This window comes from Sander lucioperca, chromosome 10, assembly GCF_008315115.2.
Source record: "Sander lucioperca isolate FBNREF2018 chromosome 10, SLUC_FBN_1.2, whole genome shotgun sequence".
NCBI classification, from domain to species: domain Eukaryota; kingdom Metazoa; phylum Chordata; class Actinopteri; order Perciformes; family Percidae; genus Sander; species Sander lucioperca.
In genome coordinates, this window is record NC_050182.1 from 15,914,062 (window position 1) to 15,939,671 (window position 25,610).

The window sequence follows — 25,610 nt, forward strand, 5'->3', positions numbered from 1 at the left end:
TGGTATAAAAAATGGCCTGCGTGCTGCACATTAAAACAGGATTTTTTTAACCTATTGCCAGTGTGGTGACTATTTCCTTAAACCAAACAAAGATGGAAGCCATAGCCTCTCAGTGGCATTCCTCCCTGCTTTTTTGGTCTATGGGTATGATGCAGAATATGAAAGTGCCAATACCAAATTATGAAAAATTACATTTCGATACATTACCCTATAACTCAAGCAAAAAAATTTCAAATGTACAGAGCCATTCAGACCTCTCTGACTGCTTTTGTCCAAACGGCTTAACTGTGTTTTGATAAGCCGTTGTGAATATCCATCAAGAAATCCGACCAGCCCACTGGATTCGCCCCTGCCTGCTATATGTTACATTTCCAGCCCTCTCTCTACGCAAGCGGACGTCCACGGCACAGCTACACAAGTGCGCACTACAGGCGAGAGAGCGAGGAACGGCAGGCGGACCGACGGCGGCGGGTACCGGAGCGACGACGCGGCGGTGTGTCTGTCTTTGTGGGAGACCGTCGGACTGGATGGTGGATTTGTTTATTCTACGGATTTGGATCAGGGGCTAGGATAACTTCGCATGGGACAAAACCCGCTTCTTTCATGTCATCCACCGATCTGTTTCGCCCGGCGTGTTGACGCCAGTGGAGAGGGGGATAACGGAGGCTACTGGAGGAGCGCAATTGACAGATAGATAGGCGACATGAATATACACGCGTTTCCGTGCACCAACTGTACAGGATAGATGCAAACAAAACGGCTTGCGATCTTACATGGGATTTCAGGAGCTTATAGCCTAATGCAGCAACGTGAGTCGGTTTGAACGGAGACAAGAAAAATATGCTCTGCTGCACGCTTGAGGTTTTGCACCGTAGGGCAATGTGTTATTGACGATTTGCACGGCGTGGAATAATGCACCGAGACACAACTTTGTTCACAGGCTTGACAGACTGCGAGCCGTTTGATAATATCTTCTAAAAGTGCATTTATTTGCAAGCCTGGCGTGTGCTATAGTAATCCTGTTATTCTTGAATACAGCTCAGTGCTTCAATAAACGCCAGTGCCATTTATCCGTCAGCCCCGAAGCCCTGTGCTGTTTTACGGTTTACATTTTTAAACCCAAATCCTGCAGTCTATTGATGTCAGTGATTGCGTTATGTAAATAAAAACCCAAAGCTCTCCAGTTGTGTTTGCCAAATGATTGGTAAATTGCTGTTGTAGGCAGGCCTAACCTTCGCTTATGCAGATCCAATCAATAGCGAGATAAAGACAGCTCTGCCAGGCTGTTTATGCTACTCTGTAAGTGTCACGGGGGTGTGTTTAAAATCCCGCATATCTAGTTTTTACACATGCCCCAAAAAAAGCAGTGAAGCTGCTCAGTAGAGAGTGGAGACTGTCAAAACGCTGTGTAGTGTCGGAGGAAATACTGTAAAGCAGCGTCTCAAGAAAAGTTTCAATGGTTTTCCGAAAGTTGCCCGGTGTGTCGGCATCGGGCATGGGTCTGCGCCTGTCCCAGAAATTCGTGTTTCTGCTCTTTCTCTCGGGTTTGGTAACACTGTGTTTTGGGGCCCTTTTCTTTTTGCCCGACTCTGTCCGACTAAAACGCATTTTTTTGTCCAAGACAGAGACCCAGCCAGTGACTGTCGGGTCCGGGTCTGAGAACGATGCCAGGGAGCACTTAAAAAGACTCAAGAACCAGGGGGGCATGACCCCAGCCAAAGGAGAGACCAGCACCAAGCTGAAAAGTCTGAGCCGCAAACCGCCCGTCTCTTATGAGGCGACCGAGGAGCGTCTCGCCGGGGGGAAAGCGCAGGAGGACCTGACTCTGCCCAGGTCGAAAACGGAGTCCGCCTCGGCGAAAGCGACCTCCTCTGACCACGGTGCCAGCTCGGATACTTTAAGTTACAATAAGTTCAAAGGCTGCCTGCTCAAACCCCCGCTGGGAAGAGACAACGGCAAGCCGAGCGACCCCAAGACAAACGAGCGCCGGGAGAAAGTCAAAGAGGTAAGGATGTGACAGTGACCCTGCAGGGTGATCGTTATAGTGACATGATTCTACAGGAGGTGGATATTTGACATATAGTAGCCTTAAAGAGTATGTGGAAATACAATAATGATCTGGTTGTATTATGGGAAGTCACAAGTAACATATGGGGGTGGATCAGAGACAAATGTTAGTGTCTGTGCAGTATGAATAATGTCTATCACATTGATCAAATCATCCCAGTCAGTCAATTCACATCACTCAACTTCTTCCACACGATAGTCAAATACAGTTTTTTTTTTTATGCGTCTGTGGCTTCATAGAGCAAATAAGTTTCAGTTGCAGTCTTTTGTTCATGCTGTCAAAACACAACGGATAAATGGCAGTCTGCCTTATTCAAATATAAAGAAAAACAATCATGCACAGTTGAAAGATATAATTATATTTCAGTTGTTGAATTTGATTGGTCTGTATTTGTCTGACAATACAGACGATCTCTCTATAGAGGCAGTGGGACACTTGTTTGTCAAGCTCCTGTCAAACAGGCAAATCCCTCTCAGTCATGTCACTTGTCTAAATGTACCCAGTACTTTGCCTTTTCATAGATGAATTTCTTTTGGGTTTCTGTTGATGAAGACGGAGGTGATTTTTCCGCTGTTTGTAGTCCAGGTTACATAAAATCTAATATCAGAATAGGAAGAATAATGTGTTAAAAAAACCAATGTGCTATAACGTTTAGTAATCTGCCCATGGGAGAGTTTTAGCCCTGCAAAATAAATGTGTAAACTGTACTTTCCTAAGCGGGAATACAGGATGTTTTATGTTTTCCTTCTTATAACCTCAATGTGTGTGTAAAATAATCTTTTAAATTCATTCCTTTTTGTGCATGTAATCGTATGAATTATCAGATTGCCGTATTTGTTGTTTTGCGAGCTGTTGAATTGCGTTCCATCCGGCCATTCTGAATGATTAAATGTCCTGCGTTTAGCTGTAGCACCTCTCTGTCACCCTCACACAATCGCCTGCAAATGATGTGACATTGTGCAGTGACACTTTGGCCAGGAGCTCTTCAATCTGTGTGTCAGCCTTTGTTGAGCCCTTTGGGTCCAATAAGGGCTCCGAAGTGGGAGCGTCTGTGGATCACACATCTGTACCCACTCAAGGCAAGTGAGGCTGGTGAGAGGGAGGAGGGAGACTGAACGAGAGAGAGGGGGGCTGCTGCAGAAGCAGCGGGGAAGCCATTGGCCAGCATGTGCAGATGGGTTTCAGCCTTGGCATGTGACACGGATAAGTCCTGTTGTCACTCTCACTTCCAGTCTGCTGCCACCCTCTCACGCTGCTCACATGCCTTTCATACCTAGAGGTGATGTGCTACATGATAACTGAGGCATCAGAGGACTGAGAGGGTCATTTGCCCTCATGCACTGAGTTCTCCATGAGTCATTCTCTTTTGATGCTCTTGTAAGTGAATGTCAAAGTGACTTTGCTTGCGTGGTCTTGTTCAGCTGAGCTCGGCATAGTTTTTGCCTTGGTGTCATAGTTCTCTGAGGAAAAGTTGTTTTTTTCCACCACACCCTCTTCCAAAACTGTTACAGAATTGTAATTGCGTTTCCTTAAGTAAAGTCCTTTTTTATTAATCCGTTATAGAACAGACAGGCCCTGTTTACTTACATTGCATGTCCATATAGCCTTGTGTGCATTTTTTTTGTGTTTTGCTATTGTTGCTTCAGCTCCCACTGTCTCAAGCCCGCTGGCAGCATTCCAGGCGGCTTTTCTCCTTCCTGGAGGCTCACATTCATGCTGCTGGCACAGACTGACACATTGCGTGCCTGTGCTTTGTCCAGGTTTACAGATGTAAAACCAGGGAGTAACTATAACAATAAAACTAACATGCTTTGATGTTGTTGTTTTTTTAGCTGTTTTGATGTATATTTCTGTGAAGCATGAAATATACAGAATTGAATTTCTAGTTGTCACTCTCAGCTTGTGTTGTAGTGTGTACGGACAGAACAGCTCTGTAAAAGCAGTGTTTTTCCACTGTAAGGGAATGCAGAGAGAGGGTATCCCCCTTCCAAAGCCAACAGAAAGAGTCTGGTCCAGCCCACTGAGTGCCTCAATGAGTGTGAACGGGCATCGTTTTTCTCAACTGCCAAGAACTAGAAAGCAGACTCCCTGCCTTCTTCTTCTGTGTGTGCACCCACTGCCAAGTGAGGGGGAAACGAGGTACAACGACAGGCTGATCACACAAGGCAAATATTTGAAGGCAGCCCACCTCTAGCTAGGCCCCCTGGGATACCAGCAAATACCGCCAAAGTCGTCAAGGTGCTGTTTACCTCCCTGCTAGTAGATAGTTCATTCTCCTCCAAAATTCCTCAGCAGAATGAAGATAAGAGTAATTTTCAATCTGCCTCCTAATTGTAATTCTGTGATGTCATGGCTCACACACAGTCACTTTGGCGCCTGGCTGTGTTGCCGCCTGATTGGCTCCCACATAAGAGGCTAGCTAGCAAGGACCGCTCCACAAAAATGTGCGCCTGGAGCAACAGGGGGTGTCCTTTTTATGCATGCACATTCTGTTGCCGATGTCCTTTTTACGTTCACTAAGGTTAGACTTTGGAGTGCAGTAATAAAATACTAGATGCAGAGCGCAGAAGTAGCACATCCGAACAAACACAAAGCAAAGAGGACATCAGAGAATGAAAAGAGATCTGTGCCAATCCAAGATAGAAACGTCCACATCTCTCTCCTCTGTTGGTCTCCACATCATCAGCTACATCAAAAGACAGGTGTGCATTCAAGGACCTTCTCCATAAAGCCTGAGGATTGCTTTCTCCCTCATACGCTGAATCTTTAACAGAGATATGCCAGTGCGGTCAAATAAAGGCCTTTGCTTGAGGAAATTGGAACACACTGTATAATGTGGCCTCTAACATATGATGCATTTACATTGGGTGCGCAGGCAGGAGATAAAGCTAACAGCTAAGTGTACTGCAGTGAGAGGACAGACACCGCAGCCTCTCGTGGCAGAGCCTCCTCCAGTGGAGCAATAAAAGTCTTCAGGGCTTTTTTTGTCCCGTGTGTGCCTGCTAACTGCATGTGTGTGCATTTGATGGCTTATCTAGATGATTAGGTGATTGGGGATGAATTTGGAGTTTGACAGTTTCAGTTGAAAGGCTTGTCACTGTGTTTATCCATCCAGTACTGAAGCCCAGATGCATCACTGTGTAGACTAACAACAATAAACTGAGGTACATCTGTTTTTAAAGCTGTGTGTGTGTGTGTGTGTGTGTGTGTGTGTGAATAATAAGCAGTATCGTGGAGAAATGGAAACCCCCTGTGCTATTATGAAAAAAAGATTTCTAAACAGAGTTAAAAGCACAAAACTGTTTAATCCACAACAGTTTGGTTAAATTATCACCAGTTTGTCAGTTCACTTTACTGAGAGGCTCACCTCATCTTTTAGCTGAGAAAACAGCTGAAGGGAAATTTCGCCAAAATGTACTTTGTAGGTGGCATGTTTAAACAGAAAACATATAAAACATTCCCAGGTAATTTGCATTTTTTTCAGTTCTGGTTTTGAGTTATTCACTTCCAAATAAAGGAAACCGAACAATAGGATCTTAAATTGATTTGCAAATCAATCAATCAATCAAACTTTATTTATATAGCACTTTACAGCAACCAGCAGGTATCCAAAGTGCTTAACATCGAAACCAAGAATAAAAACACATATCATACAATATAAAGAAAGAACATGTAAAATCAGAAATAGTTTAGCAAATGAATTATTTCTTAAGAACTTAGGGAAATCTGATTTTATGTGGGATACATTTCTGACTTATTTAGGCTAAGTTCTCAAGGGGTTGAGGTTCAGCTTAAGAACAGCAACCATCGAGCAGCTGTGTGTTGCTGAAAGACATTTTAGTAAAGTTGGTCTCAATGCCAATGTGCCATGAATTTAGATGTTTAATAAAAATACATGAAGTGACTTTTAAATGTTGTATTTGCTCTTGAGACACACCCAAATATAAGAGTTCTAGATTAGAGTCAATTTGTGCCAAAAAAAGCAAATTGTCTGTTCTTCAGCCAGAATTGAAGGCACAGTGTCATACAAAAATATTCCTTTGCGCAAGGAGTTTTACTAACTGTGGCAAATATTTAAATAATTGTTCCCGACTATAACAACTGAACTGTCGCATTGCACAAATACACACCCATGGACACATAAAACCTAACACAAAGCTCTAGAAATCGGTGAGCTTGTAGCCCGACCTGAAATCCCCTTATAGCAGTAATGACCAGTGAGCTGGGTGTCTGTCTAAATAAAACGCTGCCGTTAAGCCGGCGCCTTCTGGCCGGCCCTGAGCACCGTGACCTCCCTCCACCCCTCATTCCCTTGCTGTCTCCCGCTACGAACCAGGTGTGCCAAACAACCTTCAGTCTCAACCAGGAAACTGGCCGCCTGCTGAGCGAGAAGAAAGCTACGGAAGATGAACAAAGTCTTAAAAAAAAGGCTTACACTCTCCTTGCTCTCTCGCAGAGCTGGAACATTTGTGCTTTTCCCATCCTATGTGGATGCTGTGCAAATGTCAGCGACTGGTGTTTGGAGTATTAGCCAATCGTTGTCTTTGGTCTGTTCATGCGTGGGAGTGAGCCGCTGTGCCCGCTGGATATTGATATATCGTGCAAGTCAACTACTAGGCAGCAAAGGCAGATATTATCAATCTGTCAATGCTGCCAGGCATTGATGCAGGCCTTTATTGCCACACATAAATAAGTTGACTGCTTGATCAGTTTTCTGAGATGTGTATTTTTCATGTACATTATAGGCATGCAATGGGTTTTACCCAGGGCTACTTACAGTAATTGCAATACTTGCAACAATAATGATTGAAAGGCTGGGACGAGTGTATCACGTGGTGTTGTACTTTTACTGTAAGGGCAATTCTCAGTCATTGTCCTCACACGTTTGTTTGTTTATTTTCCTGCTTATTTCTCTCTCTGCCACATAGTTACTCATGTTAACTTGTCATTAACCAACTAGGTTGCCCTCTTACAAGAAAAACAGCCTTTTCTTGTCACTTTCAAACTAACCGTAGTGATACCAAAACTCATCATAGTATACAGAACATTGCAGTGAAGCCACCAACAAACATTGATGTTGATCAGAAAGTAAACCTGAGGATGTGTCTGTGCAGAACATAATAAAAGGACTCATTGCATGACGGTGGCTGTAAAAAGACAAGTTGATGTGACTTGGAAAAAGAACAGCATTGCATAATGTACACAGTACTGTAAGTAACCTTGAATCTATCACATGAGTGGATACAAGTTGACTTACTAACCTGTCTTGCACAAACAAAATATGTATTCTGCCACGTCTTAAAACCACATGGCAGTTACTAGTTTCCTTTACTGATAAAAAGTGATAACTGCGCAGCTGGCTTCACGTGCTGTAGAGTTTTGAAAACCTCAGATAATAAAAAGTGTGGTTAAAAACTTAAGTGAAGCTCAGAAGCCTGTAAAGTGCATGTCTTCAACAATGGTTTCCAACAGCTCATTAGTTACTGCAGTTATGTTATCAAAACAAAAATACTCCAGTATGACAACAAACGCACTAAACCTGTAGAGACGTGCTTCTAACCACAGTAATTGCGTGTTTATATAAAAGACCCTGGCCTTATAAACCCACACACTTTATTATAGCACATTAGAACTATTTGTGCTGTTTATGGTGATCAGATAAAACACTCTTCATCCTTGAGCATCAAATTCTGAAAAATGATCACAGTTGATGCGGACTCCATTTGTGCAAGTAACATTGTCAATTTAAGTGCATTTTGCTAGCAAAATAGAGCATGATTGACACCTGTCATGTAGCCTCTAGTGTGTGTGTCAATGATTATTTCCTGCCTTTTCCATACTTTTGTAAAGAAAATATCCCAAAGAAGCCTAATTTGATTTTTGCTGTTTAAAGCAGAAGTTTGAGGGTTGCTGCATCACTACATTTAGACTTCCTGCTGCAACACTTGAGTGACTACATGCTGACCTGGTGTTGACTAATGACAATCTTACTTACTTGTGCCTTCGATATTGATTGGTTCCTTCATCTCCCACTTTCTGTCCCCTTAAGGCATTACATAACAATGTAACAACATTAGGACCAATGACCCTAAAAGTCAAAGCGGCTGCATCCAGGAAGTCTTGTGTTTCACAGAATAACAGTAAGATAGAGAAATGTCAGGTAAAAACCTCCAGAGCCCAGCAAAGAAGCTTATTTTCCAGTGGGTGATAAAAGCTGATGAAGCTACACAATACCAGGTCTTCCCCCCCCCCAGGCAGGAAGTAAGTGATCGGGTGAGATGGAGAGAGGAAAAGGAAGGATGTGAGTCAAAAAGGGGAGATGTTGGTTACCACCCTTTTTGCTTTCACCGCAGTTTTCTTCCTGCATTCCTTTCGTGGTAGGGCAACTGGCTTGAGGGGTAAATCTCTCTTTTGAGGCATGCTTTTCAAGAGGTGTGTGTGTCTGTGTTGCAGATACCTCTTGTGCAAGTGCATTTATACATAATACACAACTGTGTGTGTGTGTGTGTGTGTGTGTGTGTCACAGGCAGAAGTAGAGGATTATAACACATCTTGAACGAATAAAATGCCTTAAGTGCCCTACTCTCTGGAGAGACCAGTAAGGTCCTACTATTCGTCCAAAATGTAACAGTGGGTTTTTGCATGTATGCTGTATAGTGTGTGTGTGTGTGTGGTTCATGTGAGCATAGTAGATGTTCCTCAGCAGTTTTATAGTTACACGCAGCTTGTATATCTTTTCTTTTCCTGATGACGTGGCCTAGTCAACAGTTTGCAGATGTTTTCCTTTTGTTGTTTGCTCCTGCGCTTCCATATTTGCCGAGTCTTAAAGTCAGGCATGACCCAGTCCATTTGTTTGCTGTACTTGTCCGCGGCCCCCCCCGTCTGTGTTTACTATAGCCCACGGGTGTTGCGTCAGTTGCCAGTAAAGGCAGAGGGTCACGTCCCAGACCAGAATGTGTCAACATTTTGACCACCTTCCCGAACAGAGGAGGGCAAATAGCTGCGAGTGTGCAGGACTCTTGGCAGTGGCCGTGTGTTTTTCTGGAAATTAGATTTCTGCTTCTCTCAGATTTCATCAGCCAGTCTCTCAAAAATCTTTTTTACACCGTCAGTCCCCCCCTTCCGTTGCTGTGATGTTGCAATATGTTCCTTGGAAGCACATTTATCTTGAGTTAACGGTACTGCTGACATAATGGGGTCATTGTGTACCTCTTAATCCTGGCTTCTGAAGGGCTGTGATTACTGTTCCCCTCTTGGCCAATGACTTTTTGAGGCAAAAAAATCTCCCAAAATCCTACATAGTTTGTGCCTTCATCATAGTTTTCTCCACTTTTTCCTCTGGTGTGCTCAGCACTGTTAAGCCTAAATAAGCCAGGGCTGATGACCATGTTTTCGCACCATTATCTACACTTGTTCACTGCTCTTGCTGACAGTATTAGCTTTCTAATAACATGAAAGAAAGAGGGTGAGAAGCAACCTTTGTGCCTGACTGTGTCTCTGTGAATGTATGTGGACTCCCAGCATCCTACAACAGTCTGGCCACACAGCACACATGCTTTCACCCCAGTCGTGTTTTTGCAAGCTTCAGGCAATGTATGTTTTTAGTGTGTGTGTGTGTGTGGGGGGGGTGTGTTTGCTATAGATGCAGAAAGTGGAGAAGATGAAAGGTCCAGGGATGGCCTTGTTTGCTTCAGGCTCTGCTTGACATCCTCTGCTAGGTGCACAATGAAATCAAATCGCCCCTCACCTCGCCTACCCCCACAACCATCTCTCTTTGGCCTTGCTGCTCGGGCAGATTCAACAAATAGGAAAGAAGTGTAGGGACAGTGGCCTAGATATAACCAGCAGACAAACTGAGCCCCCAGCTGAGTTTCAGCCCCCTGCCTTTATGCCTGCCTAATTGGTCAGAAAACATGCGTGGCTGTGTTCACAGGGTAATGGCAAGACATTAGAGTCGGCCGGGGGACCTGGCTTGTCCCAATATGTCTTCCTCCTTGTCTCACTCCTTGCTCGTCTTTTGTTTGGTCCTTATTGTCTTTTTTTTTTTTTTTTTTAATATATAAAAACTGTCACTCATTCTCTCTCTGTTACTCCTCCTTCTCTTCCTCTTTGTCGTCTCTCTCTTTCTTCCTCCCTGCTTCGACGTGCAGCCCTTGGCATGTTTACTGCCACTGCTTTGCCAACTATCCCCTCCTGCATCACCAGAGAGCCAGTGTGAACTGCGTGGACGCTGTCTTTGCAGATCGGCCTATCTGCAATGTTATCGTTTTGTGACATGGCTTCGGCCTACTTTCAAAATGTCTGAATAACGCTGTCAAGCTTTTGACCTACAATTTAGGGGGATTCCCAGAAGACAACATCATCTTTTATGTAGCAGCCTTTGTTGGCCAGGATCGGGTTTCCCTCCAGAGTGAGGACAATAGCTTTGTTTGGAAAGCTTACTAGACCAACACAGTGCTGTCTAGCTTAACGTGGGTAGAGAGGAAAAGGTGTCTCCCTAGTGATTTTCTCCTTCATCAGCATCAGTGGGCAAACAGCCATTAATTAGCTGAACGCTTACAACACTGTTTTAGCCAGAGCTGGGTGTATTTGTTCATTATTATCACAATTAAGTCCCTAATCAAATTGCAGCTCAGTGCTCATTAGGGAGCCATATAGATTTCTCTTGTTTCTATCAAGGTTAGATGACGGGCCAGCTAGATAATTGCAATTTTCAACCGTCCACAGTTGGTGCAAAGCCATAGAAATGACAAATAATAAACTGATTCGATAGTCTACTGATGACTGTTTGTGTATAAGAGAACAACGAATTTGCTAGTCATTAATTGGATGAGAAGTGTAGGTGACAGCCTCTTGAGCGTATTTCTTGAGCGCTAATATTACACTGGATAGAGCCAGCTGTATATGGACAAGATGGGTCCATGCAATGCCCTTTAAAAAAAAATAAAAAACACTAGGGCTGCAGCTATCGATTATTTTAGTAATCGAGTATTCTACCGATTATTCCATCGATTAATCGAGTAATCGGATAAGAAATACTTTTGTTTTATTGAAGAGCAATAATATACAATAGTTTGGTTTAATTTTCAGAAAAAGCAACATTGTTATTGCCTACATTGCTTACAATATCAAGTGCATTTAAGTGCCATATTACATTGTTTTTAAAGAAAACATTTTCTGAAATGCAATTACAACCTCAAACTAAGGCATACATTAAACATACATAAACATTACCTTAAGTTGTGCAACTTAACTTTCAGAACTACACGTTTCAACCTGAGACTGATCTGTATATAGGCCTATATGCACATATTAGTTATACTCAACCTATTTTCATTTATATATTTGATTACAATGCTACACAGCTCTGTTACACTTCTGCTAGTAGATCGTTGATCAGCTGTTTCTCCGTGAAGAGAGAGAGTGGTGTGCAACAATCAGCTGTTTTTCCGAAGGGATAGTCAACAAGTCGGCTCTTTAGATCAAATTGTGGTCACCACTGCGTATTTTCTTGTCTTTGTTCTTGGCAGTTGTTGTGGTTGGTGTAGTTTCATCGTCCATATGACTGTGATTTACTTTTGTCGGGTCCGCTTCGTGGAATGGATGATTAAGTTAGACTCAATGTTTTCTGTTGAGATGCTGAAGCATTGACGTTGTGCTATTATTGTGGTAAACTAGTTTGATTTTGCAGTAAACACTGTACAGAGTTTTCGTTTTACTTACGTTTGAACTGATTCCAAACTTTTGACACTTTCTGTCGTTTTCCAGCCTGGCTCTTCTCTTAGCCCCGCACTATTTACACTGCCGTCAGTCTTCATGGGATGTGTCGCCAGCAGCGTCAGCCCGGTGTGCGACAGTAATAATCCTCCGTGCAGAAACACCGTGAGCCATACAACGTTGGTAACGTTAATTAAACAAAGCTTCGAGGCAAATCATTTTGCATCGAGGATTTTTAGTAATCGAATTATTCGAGTTACTCGAGGAATCGTTTCAGCCCTAATAAACACTTCAACATTTTGTTATTTATCTCGACCAGAGAGAACCAAGGCAGTCCAAAATGAACTGTCAATCTTCTGCGAAATAACATTAAAAAAATCCTAACATTCAGGAAAGCAGCTGTCATATTGTGAACATTTAAGAGCTTCTTTAAAATGCTATTGGCAGGAAGCATTTGCTTCAAAAGTACTGCTAAAACCTTTACATCATTGTCATTTAAATCTTGAATGATTGTGCTTTTTGAATGCAGGGTCTGTTAACATCCTCAAAAGCCTTTTTTAATATTGTCTTAACATAATCTGTTGTCTACTTTACTTCATATCAGAACCTGTTTTTCGTTTTCTCTCTCTGAACCAGTCTTTTTGTTTTTTTCATTCAAAGAGTAGATGGTGATATGTGTTTCATCAACAGGAAATGGGTGGGACTTGCTGTCCAGTTTCAGAAGTGACTGTGGTTTCAGCTGTGTTGTTTCAGTTAACCAACTGTTTTTTCAGCTTGTGGTTGCAGGTCATCATTCATCATAAACTGGTAATTAGTGTGAGGAAGAATTTCCAAAGAAAAAACATGTTAATAACTGATGTCATATTGGGCTGCTATGAGACTGAAATAGGGTAGTGGTGGTATCTGAGAATTTCCCCATTCAAGCCTAATATGATTAATATCTTAATATTACACAGAAAGGGTTGTTACTGCCTTTATTACATCAACAAAGGCTTTTAGTTACATTTCTTTATTTTTATGTGCACAACAATTACAGAGAAGCAGTTGTTGGCAGTGAAATTCTTCAGGCACCCTCCAACAATACTCATTAAATCTATCAGAAATCAAAATCTAAGATACAATAATAATAGTGCAAGTTAAAATTTAGGGCTAAAGTATAATGACTAAATATACATTTGTGTAGACAGTATTGTAAATGAATAAACTGATGCATAATGAGAGAGAGAGAGAGAGAGAGAGAGAGAGAGAGAGAATTATGAGCCCGATTTAAACCCGACATTTTTTTAATACGTGGGCCGTTATAACTGACGTTCTCAACTACAATTCCGAGTTGTTTGAACTGCAGAAATCTGTTTAGAATAATGCAACAAGGACGAAGCCTGTAAACTGCGCTGTTTGTTTATTCAGAATGGAACGGATCGCAAATGGATCTGAATGAAGAAACGTAAAAAAAAGAAACAATGATGAACAACATATTGTTGTCACTGCCCACGACTTGTTTAAACTGCTTCCATACCTCCGACTTTCCTCCACACTTGCTCAAAGGTAATTCTCCTGTTTTTCTTTTTTTCTTTACATCTTCAAGCTCCATGTTGCACTTAAGATACACAATACAGCACAGCAGACCCGGTGTGATGCGTGCGAGAGGAGGAGACTCCGCGCATGAAGTGCTGCATTTTGTAACTGCAGCCTAAATTTTGTACACATTTGTTACTTTTACATAGCTTATATATACATATTTATAATATTTCTGATTATGGCATAGCTTTCTCCCCACCCAATTAGGCTAAATAGGTAATGGATTAAAAAAAAAAAAAAATGCTTGATCAAGGGTCCGGCCCGGGCCCGGCCCGAGGATAGTGGTGGAAATAACGGCCCGAGCCCGACCCGAGGCTACTGCAGTTAAATTGCATTATTGATTTAATCTGCCAATTATGTCCTTGATTAATAGATTTAGTGTCAGAAAAAGTCAATCACATGTTCCCAGATCCAGGGGTGTCATATTCTTCAATTAACAATAATACAAAACAGAGAAAAGCAAAACATTGTCACATTGAAGAAGCTGGAACTGGCTTGAAAATGACTAACCAATTATCAAAATAGTTGCCGGTTAGACTTTTGTCCATCAACTAATTGAGCAATCAAGTAATGGTAATTTATTGACAGGGAAAAGTGGAATTTACAGTACAGACACTAAAGACACAAGTGTCATAAAATCAATCAACCAGTCAGCACAAAGTAGAGGAATTTGCACCATTTCTGAGACAAGTCAGTCTTTATCCCCTCTGTTCAAACTAGGGTGCTACTGAGTCATGCACATGATCTAATTAGACTTTTTATGTGCCAACCGTACCAAAAGCTCGATCCATCTCCGAGTTAATTTGGCCCACCATTAGAGTGGAAACCTGCTGCTAACCAAACCTCCCCCAGAAGATGTGAGCATGGTTATCAGCTCTCCCATAATGATGTCTGCTGTGGTCTCCTGGACACAAGGAGAGCAATAAAAATGACAATAACGTGTGTTATAATGACATCTCTGGATAACCCAGGCCAAAGATTGTGGCTTCCACCTGCAAGGGAACAATTCTTTTGTCAGGGACTGAGATCGTATCACATTAAATTTGACTTAAGTTAAAAATAAAAAATTGAAATGACAGTTCACATCATAATGACAAAGCAGCAATGTCCAATAATATCATAATTACAGATTTGATATAAGAACTTTAATTATCACAAAGCACCGTGTGTCCGAGCTGTGAGGTTTAAATGAAACTCACTCCCTGGATTGACATGATTTGACCCCAACCTGAATTTTTGCAGAATTTTATTGGCACAGTCAAACATGCGTGGTCGGTTTCAGTCTTGAGATTGGGTGGGTGCCAGTTCCCAGCTAAACACTGGCTTGTGGCTTAGCAACTGTTGAGTTTATTTTTACTTGGTCACTAGCAAGTCTGAAAAACTTTATCTTCTGCCTTGTGTAACAGACACCATATTAAGGAGTTTAATTAGTGGGAGACTGAAAGAGCTTTAAAACTGGTTAGATATACACTACCGGTCAAAAGTTTGGGGTCACTTAGAAATTTCCATTCCACTCAGTTACAGACAGAATACCAGCTGAGATCAGTTGCATTGTTTTTTTTTAACCAGGGCAGCAGTTTTCAGATTACATTATGTGCTTACACAATTTCAAAAGGGTTCTCCAATGTTTTCTCAGTTAGCCTTTTAAAATGATATCAGATTAGTAAACAGAATGTGCCTTTGGAACATTGGATGAATGGTTGCTGATAATGGGCAATGTAGATATTGCATTAAAGATCAGCCACTTCTTTCTACAACAGTCGAACACTTTTGCAATTATGTAAGCACATAATGTAATCTGAAAACTGCTGCCCTGATTAAAAAAACAATGCAACTGATCTCAGCTGGTATTCTGTCTGTAATGGAGTGGAAAGGACATTTCTAAGTGACACCAAACTTTTGACCGGTAGTGCATGTATAAGATGATAACAAACGGCCAGGTAAAGGTGCTGCTCTGTTAAATGTAAAAAAAAATGTAAGATCCATCCAAATAATTATAGGCACTTGTTTTCTTAGAAGGGCCTGAAGTCCATTTTGGAGCAAGTGTTCAACTTTGTTTGAATGCAGCACAAAGCATGTCAAAATACAGAATTGAGCTTTTTTGCCTGATGAAAAGTAGTATTTGTGTCTGTGCTTTCTTCAGATCTCTTGAAGAGTAATTTCACATCAACAGAGTTGTGTGGCTGGAGCTACACAAACAGAAACCCATTGTAATAAACCTTAGTTTTACGACGTTTTCTGAAAGTCATTATTCAACAGTTGTCAGAACAGTGAATGCAGTGTGCACGGTGAGATATAAAGCATCTGTGCACACTCTTTCCTTCACAAACCCAGGCATTCTTGCTCTGAAAAGATGACTTAAGGCTTATGAAAAAACTTTAGTGAAGGTAAATGAAAAACAGACCCATGTCTAGCTGGTATAGAGAACGAAATGTGTGCATGTGTGGGAAGCTGTGGCATGACTATAGATGTAGCATTGCCATTGTATTTTCCAAGTAAAATGAGATGGATGGTTGCAATTAATTCTGCACTGGCCATTAGCTGGATAGCTAATGGATCAAGCAGCAGGACACTGGAGCAGATGAGAGCAATGCAGTGTTTGTGTGCGTGCTTGTGTGCTTATGCATACATGCGTGTGTGAGGTCTTAAACACAGTTTGCTTGTGGACCTTTTGAGGCCCACTGAGTCTTTACAGGAGGCGACTATATGCTGACTAGAGTGAATGAAACCCGACAGGACCATTCAACATCTGTCGCAGATTCTGCCAATTAATGTAGTAGAGAACACACCTTGTTTTTGTGTATTTTTACGGTATTATTACCGTGTATAGGAAGCGCACAGACCTTTTGAGATTTTATTTGTTGATATTTGAGGCAATGGAAATGCTGTTTTGAAGAGGCAGAAGAAAACAAGCTGTCAACCTTTAAAGATACAAAAGGTTGTGAGGGCATTTCCACAGGGAGACATTGACATACAGATATGATTAATGCAAAGAGTAGGCTCATGATTATTTGCTGCCCCTTTGTCAGCCTCTAAAAGAGAGGGAGGATATCTGGATGTGTAAATGTGTATACTGTAGTTCTAGTGTTATCTCTTCATTGTGGTATATCAGTTTTACCTTGTGAGTTTGATCTGTTTTAGAAACTCTACGCCAGTCTACCTCGAGGCAGCTGCTTTGATTGCTTCTATAGCTTTGTCGGTATTGCTGCTTGTCAAGAGTATAAAGTGTTGTAATTATATCTCCCTAAAGCACTCCTCATACCACCATCGGAAACAACCTGTCTTCTTTTCTGTACATCTAACTGAATGCCATTGTAATGTATGCAGATCGTACAACCCTGATAAGCTGTGATTTTTGCAAATTATTTTACTGTTTGACCCTCAGTTTGTTGCAGTCGGGCCATCTCGCAGTAATTGAATCAGATAGGGAAATGTTTGCTGTTGGAGCAAGGGACACAAGTGATAATATGAAATGTTAAAGGAATCAGATTTACAAGTGGATATGCAAGGCATTGCTCAACGGTTTGTTCAAGAGGTAATAGGGTTTGTTCAAGATGGAAATTCTATGCTGCAAAAATGCCTTTTGTGTAGTATTTTAATGAGAAAAGATACTGGACTGAGAGGGTACAAAGCTCTGATTGACAAAAGGGACCAATTATTTTCTGTAATCTACAGTGTAGCTTGACACATCCGATTCAAGTGTTGTTGTTTTTTATCACTGCTGTAAATTAAAGCCTCCCGATCTGATTGTGATCTATAACATGATACATTTTCTGCCCTTTGCATGACCTGTGTATGGATTGGCTACAATGTCAATGTATAATTTACTACTGGTGAGAGGGCGGGCTATTAACAGTGTTGGGAGTAACGCGTTACAAAAGTAACGCAATTACAGTAATGTATTCCTTTTTGCTGTAACGCAGTAATATTATACTCGTTTCAGTCTCACTAACGCAAGTTACAACGCATTTTAACGCAACATTTAGTGGTGCATTGTTTTTTTTAAGAATTCACCAACACCGCGACACATTTCTTCACAGGAAAAAAAAAAGCCGTATTATTTTCCTGTCGCTGTATTCGATGGTTGAGATGACTGCAGAGACAGATACATTTGCGAGATGGATATTATTTTCAGGAGTTATTACGCTGCGTTGAAGTGAGCTGTCCTGTTTCTGTTACCGTGGTCAGAACCAGAGACGGTACGGACAGCATGTATGTCCCAACAGGTGACGGTACGTCAGCGGCTGACAGATATAAACATGTCGGGAATTAATGTTGAGGCTTGCTACACGTAAATATCATTGCATTTTATCAGCGGTGGAAAGTAACTATGCCTGTAGTGGAATGGCTTCGAATGACGACCAAAAGCGCTTGTCTTTTACTGTGACCATTTACTGTTCAATATGTTGCAGTTTTACAAACAAGAAAGTGAACAACTTAAGCCTGACGAACATGTTGCATCTCAGTAAGCTAGCAAGAATAGGCTACACAACAGACAACTTCCGTGTAGCTTACTTCAAAATAAAAGCACTTCCTGTGACGGTTCGCAGTAAAACTAAATTACTGTTAAATAAGGTTGTGTAGGCTACCTTTTCACAAATCAGCTGTAAATCAAGTACTGTAAATAATGTAAATAGTGAGTTTTAATCACACTATAATTGAACATTTCATTTAGAGTGTTTTAAACTAAACAATATGAATTTCTTATTCAAGTGCTATAAACAAACATTTTACAACAATGCCGTACTTTTAATTGAGTATTTTCATTTTCTCCTACTTGCCTATTATACATTTTACTTATCTATTTTTTATAGCTTTAGTTACTTTGCATATTTATATTAATTATACAAAATATGAATAATCTATGAAGTATTAAAGTGGATAAAGAGGAGACTTTATTGATCCGGTGGTGAAATTAACAAGCTAGCTGCCAAATCAAACTTCCCCTGTTATTTTGGTGAAAGTAACTCAAAAGTAATGCAAAAGTAGTGTAACGCATTACAATTCAGAGACAGTAATATTGTAATATAACTAATTACTCTCAAATGACAAAAATAATGTATTACATTTTGGAAGTAACTTGCCCAACACTGGCTATTAACTAATGATAGTAATTGGATTAGTTGTATTTGTGGTCTGGCTAGTCAGGGGAATTATGCATATGTTTAAGTAATTACGGCTAACTAAAGTGTTTTTTTGACTAGTGCATATCCAAAGTAGATCTACAATCAACAGCTCTAAAGCAAGAAGCAGAAGGAGCCATGATTCCTGTTTTCTGGAGTTGCTTTTTAGCCGCAGGCTGTTTACCAAAATGAAAACTAAAAAAAGAATAGATTAAAATACGTTAAACATTTTGACCTTAGTACTCTCCATCAGTTGTCTAATGAGTAGCACTGAGATTAAAAGGTTACATTCGTGATAGTGAATTTATGCACCGCAAGCGGAGCTTTTCATCGTGCAGAGTAGACTCAGGTGTGTTTTTGTTTTCAGCAAAGGCATCTGGCAAGATTTGGATGCGTGGGTTTTTAATTCTGCAATGCCTGCAACAGCAGTGCTATCGCACACGCAGGGGTCTGTTGGCCAGAGGGAACTGACTTATTTTAGCACGGAAGTCGACACATGAGTGAACTTACAATGCTAACGGAGCTAAAGGAGCAAACAGAGCAGAAAAGCCCAAACCAAAACAAACAAAGGGCTCTTGTTAGGCAAAGGCTGCCACAGGCAGTTGGCACAGTGACAAGAAGAAGCACCATTCATGTGATCATCCAAGGTTTGGAACTATCGACTCGACCCCTGTGGCGTCACATACCAATCTGGCAGCCATATCCAATCTGACCATCTGAAAGGATGAGTCCTCGAAACCTTTTGAAGTTAACATTCGGTGTAATCTCAAACATAAACAACTACTATGAGGTAGAATTGTGACAAAATTACTACAAGACCATAAAGCTGCAACTTTCATTATTGATTAATCTGACAGCCGCTTATCTTGTTGCTTAATCGTTTGGTCAATAAAATGTCAGGAAATACTGAAAAATAGCAGAAGGCACAAGGTCAATTTGGATTTTTGGACTGTTGGTTGGACAAAAGCAAAACATTTTAATTGTAATTTTGTCAACAAAAAAATGACAATTTAGCAATATTATAGAATCAAAGTAGTTGCTGATTTCCCTTTTTTGAAGTTGGGCTTTTTTATTTTTTTTTATTTATTACTAAAGTAAATGGGATTAAATGCATCATACATATAATATGATTTCAGGATTCTGAAAAAAACATACAACTTGGTGGAAAATAATATGTGCTTTTATAGAAATATTCATTAAACTGTACAGCATTAACATTGGTCTGCTTGCACTCTTTTTGCTACATTCTGTAGTCCTAGTCCACACTGTACCCTTTGCTTTGACATGCTTCACAAGTTTGAAAGGATTGGTTAACTTGATTACATTTGCAGATTTAGCAATGACCATGACCTACAGCTGATATCTAGTGGTCGTGCATGTGTGCACCCTGTCCCTTCTAGCCATTTGGGGACTGGTCCATTTTCAGAAGTTATCTTGGGGGACTCACAGCGATTCATCTGCCCCTCCCTGTGCACTGAACTCATTTGTTCAGTTCTCGCATTAATAATTTATAGCGAGTGTGAATAAAGGGGAGTGTCAGCTTTCTGTTTGTAGGGCTCTTCTTCAATTTCCTCCTCCACCTTTCCAGTATTGTTGCATTTCTCATCCCTCACTATTTTATATGAATTTCACATTGCTCTTGCTCCATCTCTTCCTTACTGTCTTCGTCTGTCTTTTTCAATCCCACTCCGTTGCTCCCGCTTATCCACCTGCTAGCTTGTTGTTCTGACTGTCCTACTGTATTTGAAATGCTATGCTGCTGTACTTGGCCTGTCAAGAGAGAGAGAGAATTTTCCTTCACTTCTGCCCGACTCCCATCATCCTGCCCAGTGAAACAGATGGTGCTAATGTAAGGATACACTGTTAGCATTGCAGGTCAGAGGCCATCACGAACATTATAATCTAGACTGTAATCATTGCTCTCCCACACTGTGATGCCTGTTGGCTCCATTTCTAATAATGATAGTGACACAAACTGATATGTACAACAGAGCAGGTTAATTGTAGGACAGATCAGCATGTTGCTGTGAAAGGTTAGGCCAGCTGCTTGACTGTGTGTTGCAGCATGCTCAGGCATGATGCAGCTAAATATTCAAAACCGAGGTCTTTAATCGCTTGCAGCGATTTTAGTCACTGAATCAGGTGATACTGATAGTTTCGGTCGAGTTTGTTGGTTCTACATATCTCATGTACATGGACAAAAGGGCATGCGGTTCATCTTAACACTGGCTTCAAAGGCATTTTAGGCAATCGGATGGACTTTACGAGTGTGGACATACTGTGGTGTGTTTTCTGTGGATTTTGATGATTGTGTCTTATTGCAGTCAGGAGGGAATTACATTGGACCAGCTGTTGTGGATCCAACATAAACTTTATTCACAGCAGCTTTAAACATGTTATTGATGATGTAATTTGGACCAGTTACTACCAGTTACCAGTAAAAACAGGCCAAACTCAACTGGTCTTTGGGATGAAAACATGTATACAATGCTCCTGAATAAACTATCCCTGTGGACAATATTACATTTACTGAAGTACACAAGAAATTATATTTGCGCTTTATAAATGGTACACAATATCCTAGAGGACGGATGAAATAAAAGACATTCTTTGACCACACCTTCTTTAGCGTCATTAATTTGTGCCTGTTGCTTCTGGCAGCATAGTTGTTGCCACTCTCACTCCAGCAGCTAAGTGAACAAAGTCTGCCATACGGTAACATCCTCAACCCAAAACTCATAGATTTAAACCTCCATCTCTAATCCTGTTCCAAAGCGTAGAAGACTGCACATCAGTTCAGCTGCTGATTTAATAAGCTCATCTACTCCCACACCATTGGACACTAAAATATACTACTGAACATTACAGGATAAAACCCAATCCTAATAAAGATCTGCATTGATGAGTTGTTGCCATGGGCTTTGCAGTTTGCACAGAGTCTTTATTGTCTTAATCAAAATGGCTGTATCTAATGTAGCGTCCTGAACACTTAAACCCAGAGGATATATCACAAGCTATTCTTCCTTTACAGATTCTCCTTGGATCGACCCACTCTTAATCTAATGTAACACACGCGGTCAAGATCAAGTGTTCCTACCGTACAGAGATTTAGTCTTAGGGTGCCTCATGCATCATTACAAATGAACTGTTTTCAAGATCATGACCATGCGCAAAGTGGAAAAGCAACTGAACTAATTGATTTTTATTTATTCATTGGTTCATTTAACAGGGACAGTGCAAGGCGATTAGCCATAAAAAGGCTATTTTTTCATTCTTTGTCCCTAGACAGATGTTTTTTTTTTGTTTTTTTTTTGTTACAAGGAAATTGATGATTTTGGCTTCCTTCTATAATTGACAGAAGAGGGAGTATGTGAGAGGATGTGTGTGCACATTAGAGTGCGGATCGGGACGCATTTTTCTGTCCGAGTCCGGCCCTCGTCCGACAGAGCAGTAACCGAACCCGGCCCGAGCCCGACAGGCATAAAGATATTTATGTTCGAGCCCGACCCGAGTCCGACACAGTTAAAATCTTGTTTTTTTCTCATACTAATGACACATACGTTTGTTTGTGTGGAAAGCCCGCTTTTATTAAGCAACTGTAGGAAGGCATTCGGAAATGTCAACAGATGAGCGCATCAGCGCACACGGGGCAACAAGCGCACATTAACGCAGGCGCGCACCTACATAATAAGCTTTTTTAAATTTAAAATGTTCAGTGCCTTATCGCGCTGATGTGACCGAGCCCGACCCGAACCCGGACATCATTTCTAAATATCTATCCGAGCCCGGCCCAGCCCGTCGGGTACCGTCGGTTCCCAGCGGGCTCAGTTCGGGTATCTATCCTCTAGTGCACATCCAGGCAAAAATGCTCCGATGCAAGACAAAAAATACTTCACTGTAGGGCACAAAGGAGGTTTGCACACTGTTAGGCTCCAAATAAAAAGTTTATTTCTCTTTTCAAGGCAACATTTCGATCTACAAGATCTTCCTCTGCTTCTGTAAATTGGCATATTTCCTTTTTAAAATGGGATGTTTGGGGGTGTGATGTTGAGTAGGGAGGGGCTGTTGGAAGTAGTTACACCATAAAGTTGGTAAAACCCTAGTGCATTTTAAGTGTCTGGCGTGTGCATAACCTCAAAATCCCAAATCTTTAAATGCGTAAATCGTGTCCACCCCAGGGTGCACCCCCTAAAATCTTATATGTATACAGCGGGGAAAATAAGTATTTAATGCGTCAACATTTTTCTTAGTAAAGATATTTCTGATGTGGCTATTGGCATGAAATTTTCACCAGATGTCAGTAACAACCCAAGTAATCCACACATACAAAGATATCAAAACAAATAAATCCATAAAGTAAGTTGTATGTAATAAAGTGAAATGACACAGGGAAAAAGTATTGAACACACTTGCTGAAATGTATTTAATACTAGTAGAAAAGCCTTTGACAGCTTCAAGACGCCTACTGTATGAAGAAACTAGTCGCACACATTGCTCAGCTGTGATTTTTGCCCATTCTTCCACACAAGCTGTCGTCAAATCTTGAAGGTTCCGGGGGTGTCTTCTATGAACCTCTTCTTTCCAGAGGTTTTCAATTGGATTCAAGTCGGGTGATTGACTGGGCCATTCTAACAGCTTGATTTTCTTTCTCTGAAACCAATTGAGAGTTTCCTTGGCTGTGTGTTTGGGATCATTGTCTTGTTGAAATGTCCACCCTCGTTTTAGCTTCAGCATCCTGGTGTGGATGGCAGCAGATTCTTATCATGAATGCCACGGTACATTTCTCCATTCATCCTTCCTTCAATTATATGAAGTCTGCCAGTGCCAGATGCTGAAAAACAGCCCCACACCATGATGCTCCCACCTCCAAACTTCACTGTTGGCATGGTGTTTTTAGGGTGATGTGCAGTGCCATTTCTCCTCCAAACATGGTGTATGCTATGACAGCCAAAGAGTTCAATGTTGGTCTCATCTGACCAGATTATATTCTCCCAGTATGTCATTGGCTTGTCCAGATGTTGTGCAGCAAACTTTAAGCGAGCTTCCACATGCCTTTTCTTGAGCAGTGGTGTGTTGCGTGGTGTGCGTGCATAGAGGCCATGGCCAAGATCTCCGCGAGTGGTCCTTGGTTCTTCGACAACTCTTCTAAGTATTCTATGGACTCCTCTGTCAGAAATCTTGCGAAGAGCACCTGGTCGTGGCCGGTTAATGGTGAAATGATGTTCTTTCCGCTTCCGGATAATGGCCCCAACAGTGCTCACTGGAACTTTCAGAAGTTTAGATATATTTATCTAAACTTTAGATAATAATATTTATTCCCACTATCATTCCACTTTATTACACATAATTTTTGTCATGGACATACATGTTTTGATTCTATGTGTGGATTACTTGGGTTGTTACTGACATCTGGTGAAAATTTCATTCCAATAGCCCCATCGGAAATATATTTACTGGGACAAATGTTGACTCATTCAATACTTATTTTCCCCGCTGTATGTATAATCTCCTATACTTAACAAAGATAAATTATAATCCACATTTGACCACAGACCTGGTGCCCAAAAAATTGACTTAAAGGTTAACTACCCTATTTTCTAAGATATGTTTTTGTGTCTAAGTGACTGTTGGGAACAACAGTCTTTGACATTGGTCCAGTATTAAGCGAGATCGCTGCAGTTGGCAGCAGCGAAACAAGCTACAATGTAAATTAATAGGGCAATTGTCCAGCTTGTATTTAACTTCACAAAAGTGCTCGTTTTGCCATTGACAGGCTCAGATTAATATTCTAAGTGTCTGACAACATTATGGAAAGGATTTCAAAGGAGGTCGACCTTTCTGTTAAACAGTTAGATCCTTTTTTTTAAACATAAAACATCCGCGAAAATCCACCAGACTCCATGTAAATAAAAAGTTACTTTGGCATTGTAAAATACACTTCATTCAAAGTCGACAGAAACAAAATAAAACTATGAAAAGCCGTTTTGCGTTGTCTTTCCACTTTTCCAACCATCACAACTCTGGTTTTGGTTGAAATAAACACGTAGTTTACCGATTTACATGTGAAAATATGTTGGCTCTATACACGCTAAAAGTATTGTTTTTTTTAAATGGAGTCTGGTGGGTTTAGCGCTAGCGACTTCAGAGCTGTTTCTGGTTAAACAGAAATGTCTCAAAGAGGGTTTAAAGGGCTATCTCTGAAGGGATCCTCTCCATAATGTTGTCAGACAATTAGAATATTAATCTGAGCCTGTCAGTGGCAAAACAAGCACTGAAGGTAAATACAAGCTGGACAATTGCCCTATTAACTTACATTGTAGCTTGTTCTGCCGCTGCCGACTGCAGCAATCTTGCTTAATACTGGACCAATTTCAAAGATTGTTGTTCGCATCAGTCACTTAGACAAAAAAAAACAGTAGTTACACTTTAAGAGGGGAGCATGTCTGTTAAAAATTGATTTTTGTTGAAAGGCAGGCTTATGATTGGCAAAGACTGTCAGAGCCAGCTGAATAATTTGCTGGGCAAAAGACGTAGTTATAAATACTGAAACTCTTAAGGCAGCCATTACGATCTGACATAATGTAACTGATACCAATCCTCTGTATAATGTATATTAGGAATGAGGAACAGCTGAGTGGGCAGATGGCTGGGTCAGGTGATAAGTTGTTAGGGGAAATTTAATAGTGGTGGCTGGTTGGCAGGTGCGAATCAGTGGGTCTGGAACGACGACGGAGGTTAGCAGTGTATGCACAACACAGATTAATCAGATGAACTAGGGGTGGAAGAGAGGAAGATGGAGCAGCTGTCGTCAAAACATTTATTTTGAATTTGTTTTTTTCTCCAATTTTGTAATTTAGCTCTGCCTTTTTTTGTGAAGAAGTTGTGTAACTTTTGAAGAATTAGTTCAGGTTATTTCATATTGATCTTCTTTGTCAAATTAGCACAACTTTTCTGAAAACCCTTGTCTCCGTTCCACTTCTAACTATTCTTACTTGTCCTGTCCTGTCTTTGCCTCTTGCCATAGACTTCTCTTTTGCCTCGCCCCTCCAGTAATAATAGTGCCAAATCAGCCCTTTTTTCATCCGCGTAACATTTGAACATGGATATTAATGTGCCTACGCCTT

General features: G+C 41.0%; 1 protein-coding gene across 2 annotated transcripts in view; it reads left to right on the top strand.

Annotated features, from left to right (window-relative positions):
- Nucleotides 1–292: 292 nt before the first annotated feature.
- Nucleotides 293–25,610, top strand: part of LOC116060777 (mannosyl-oligosaccharide 1,2-alpha-mannosidase IA) — a 221,559-nt gene continuing 196,241 nt past the window's right edge. The window contains exon 1 of one of the 2 annotated variants that reach the window (XM_031314519.2): nt 293–2,005. In XM_031314519.2, the coding sequence (XP_031170379.1) occupies nt 1,457–2,005 (549 nt within the window). In that variant the 5' untranslated portion in view covers nt 293–1,456. The remainder of the gene's footprint in view (nt 2,006–25,610) is intronic. The other variant, XM_031314529.2, reaches the window with a different exon arrangement.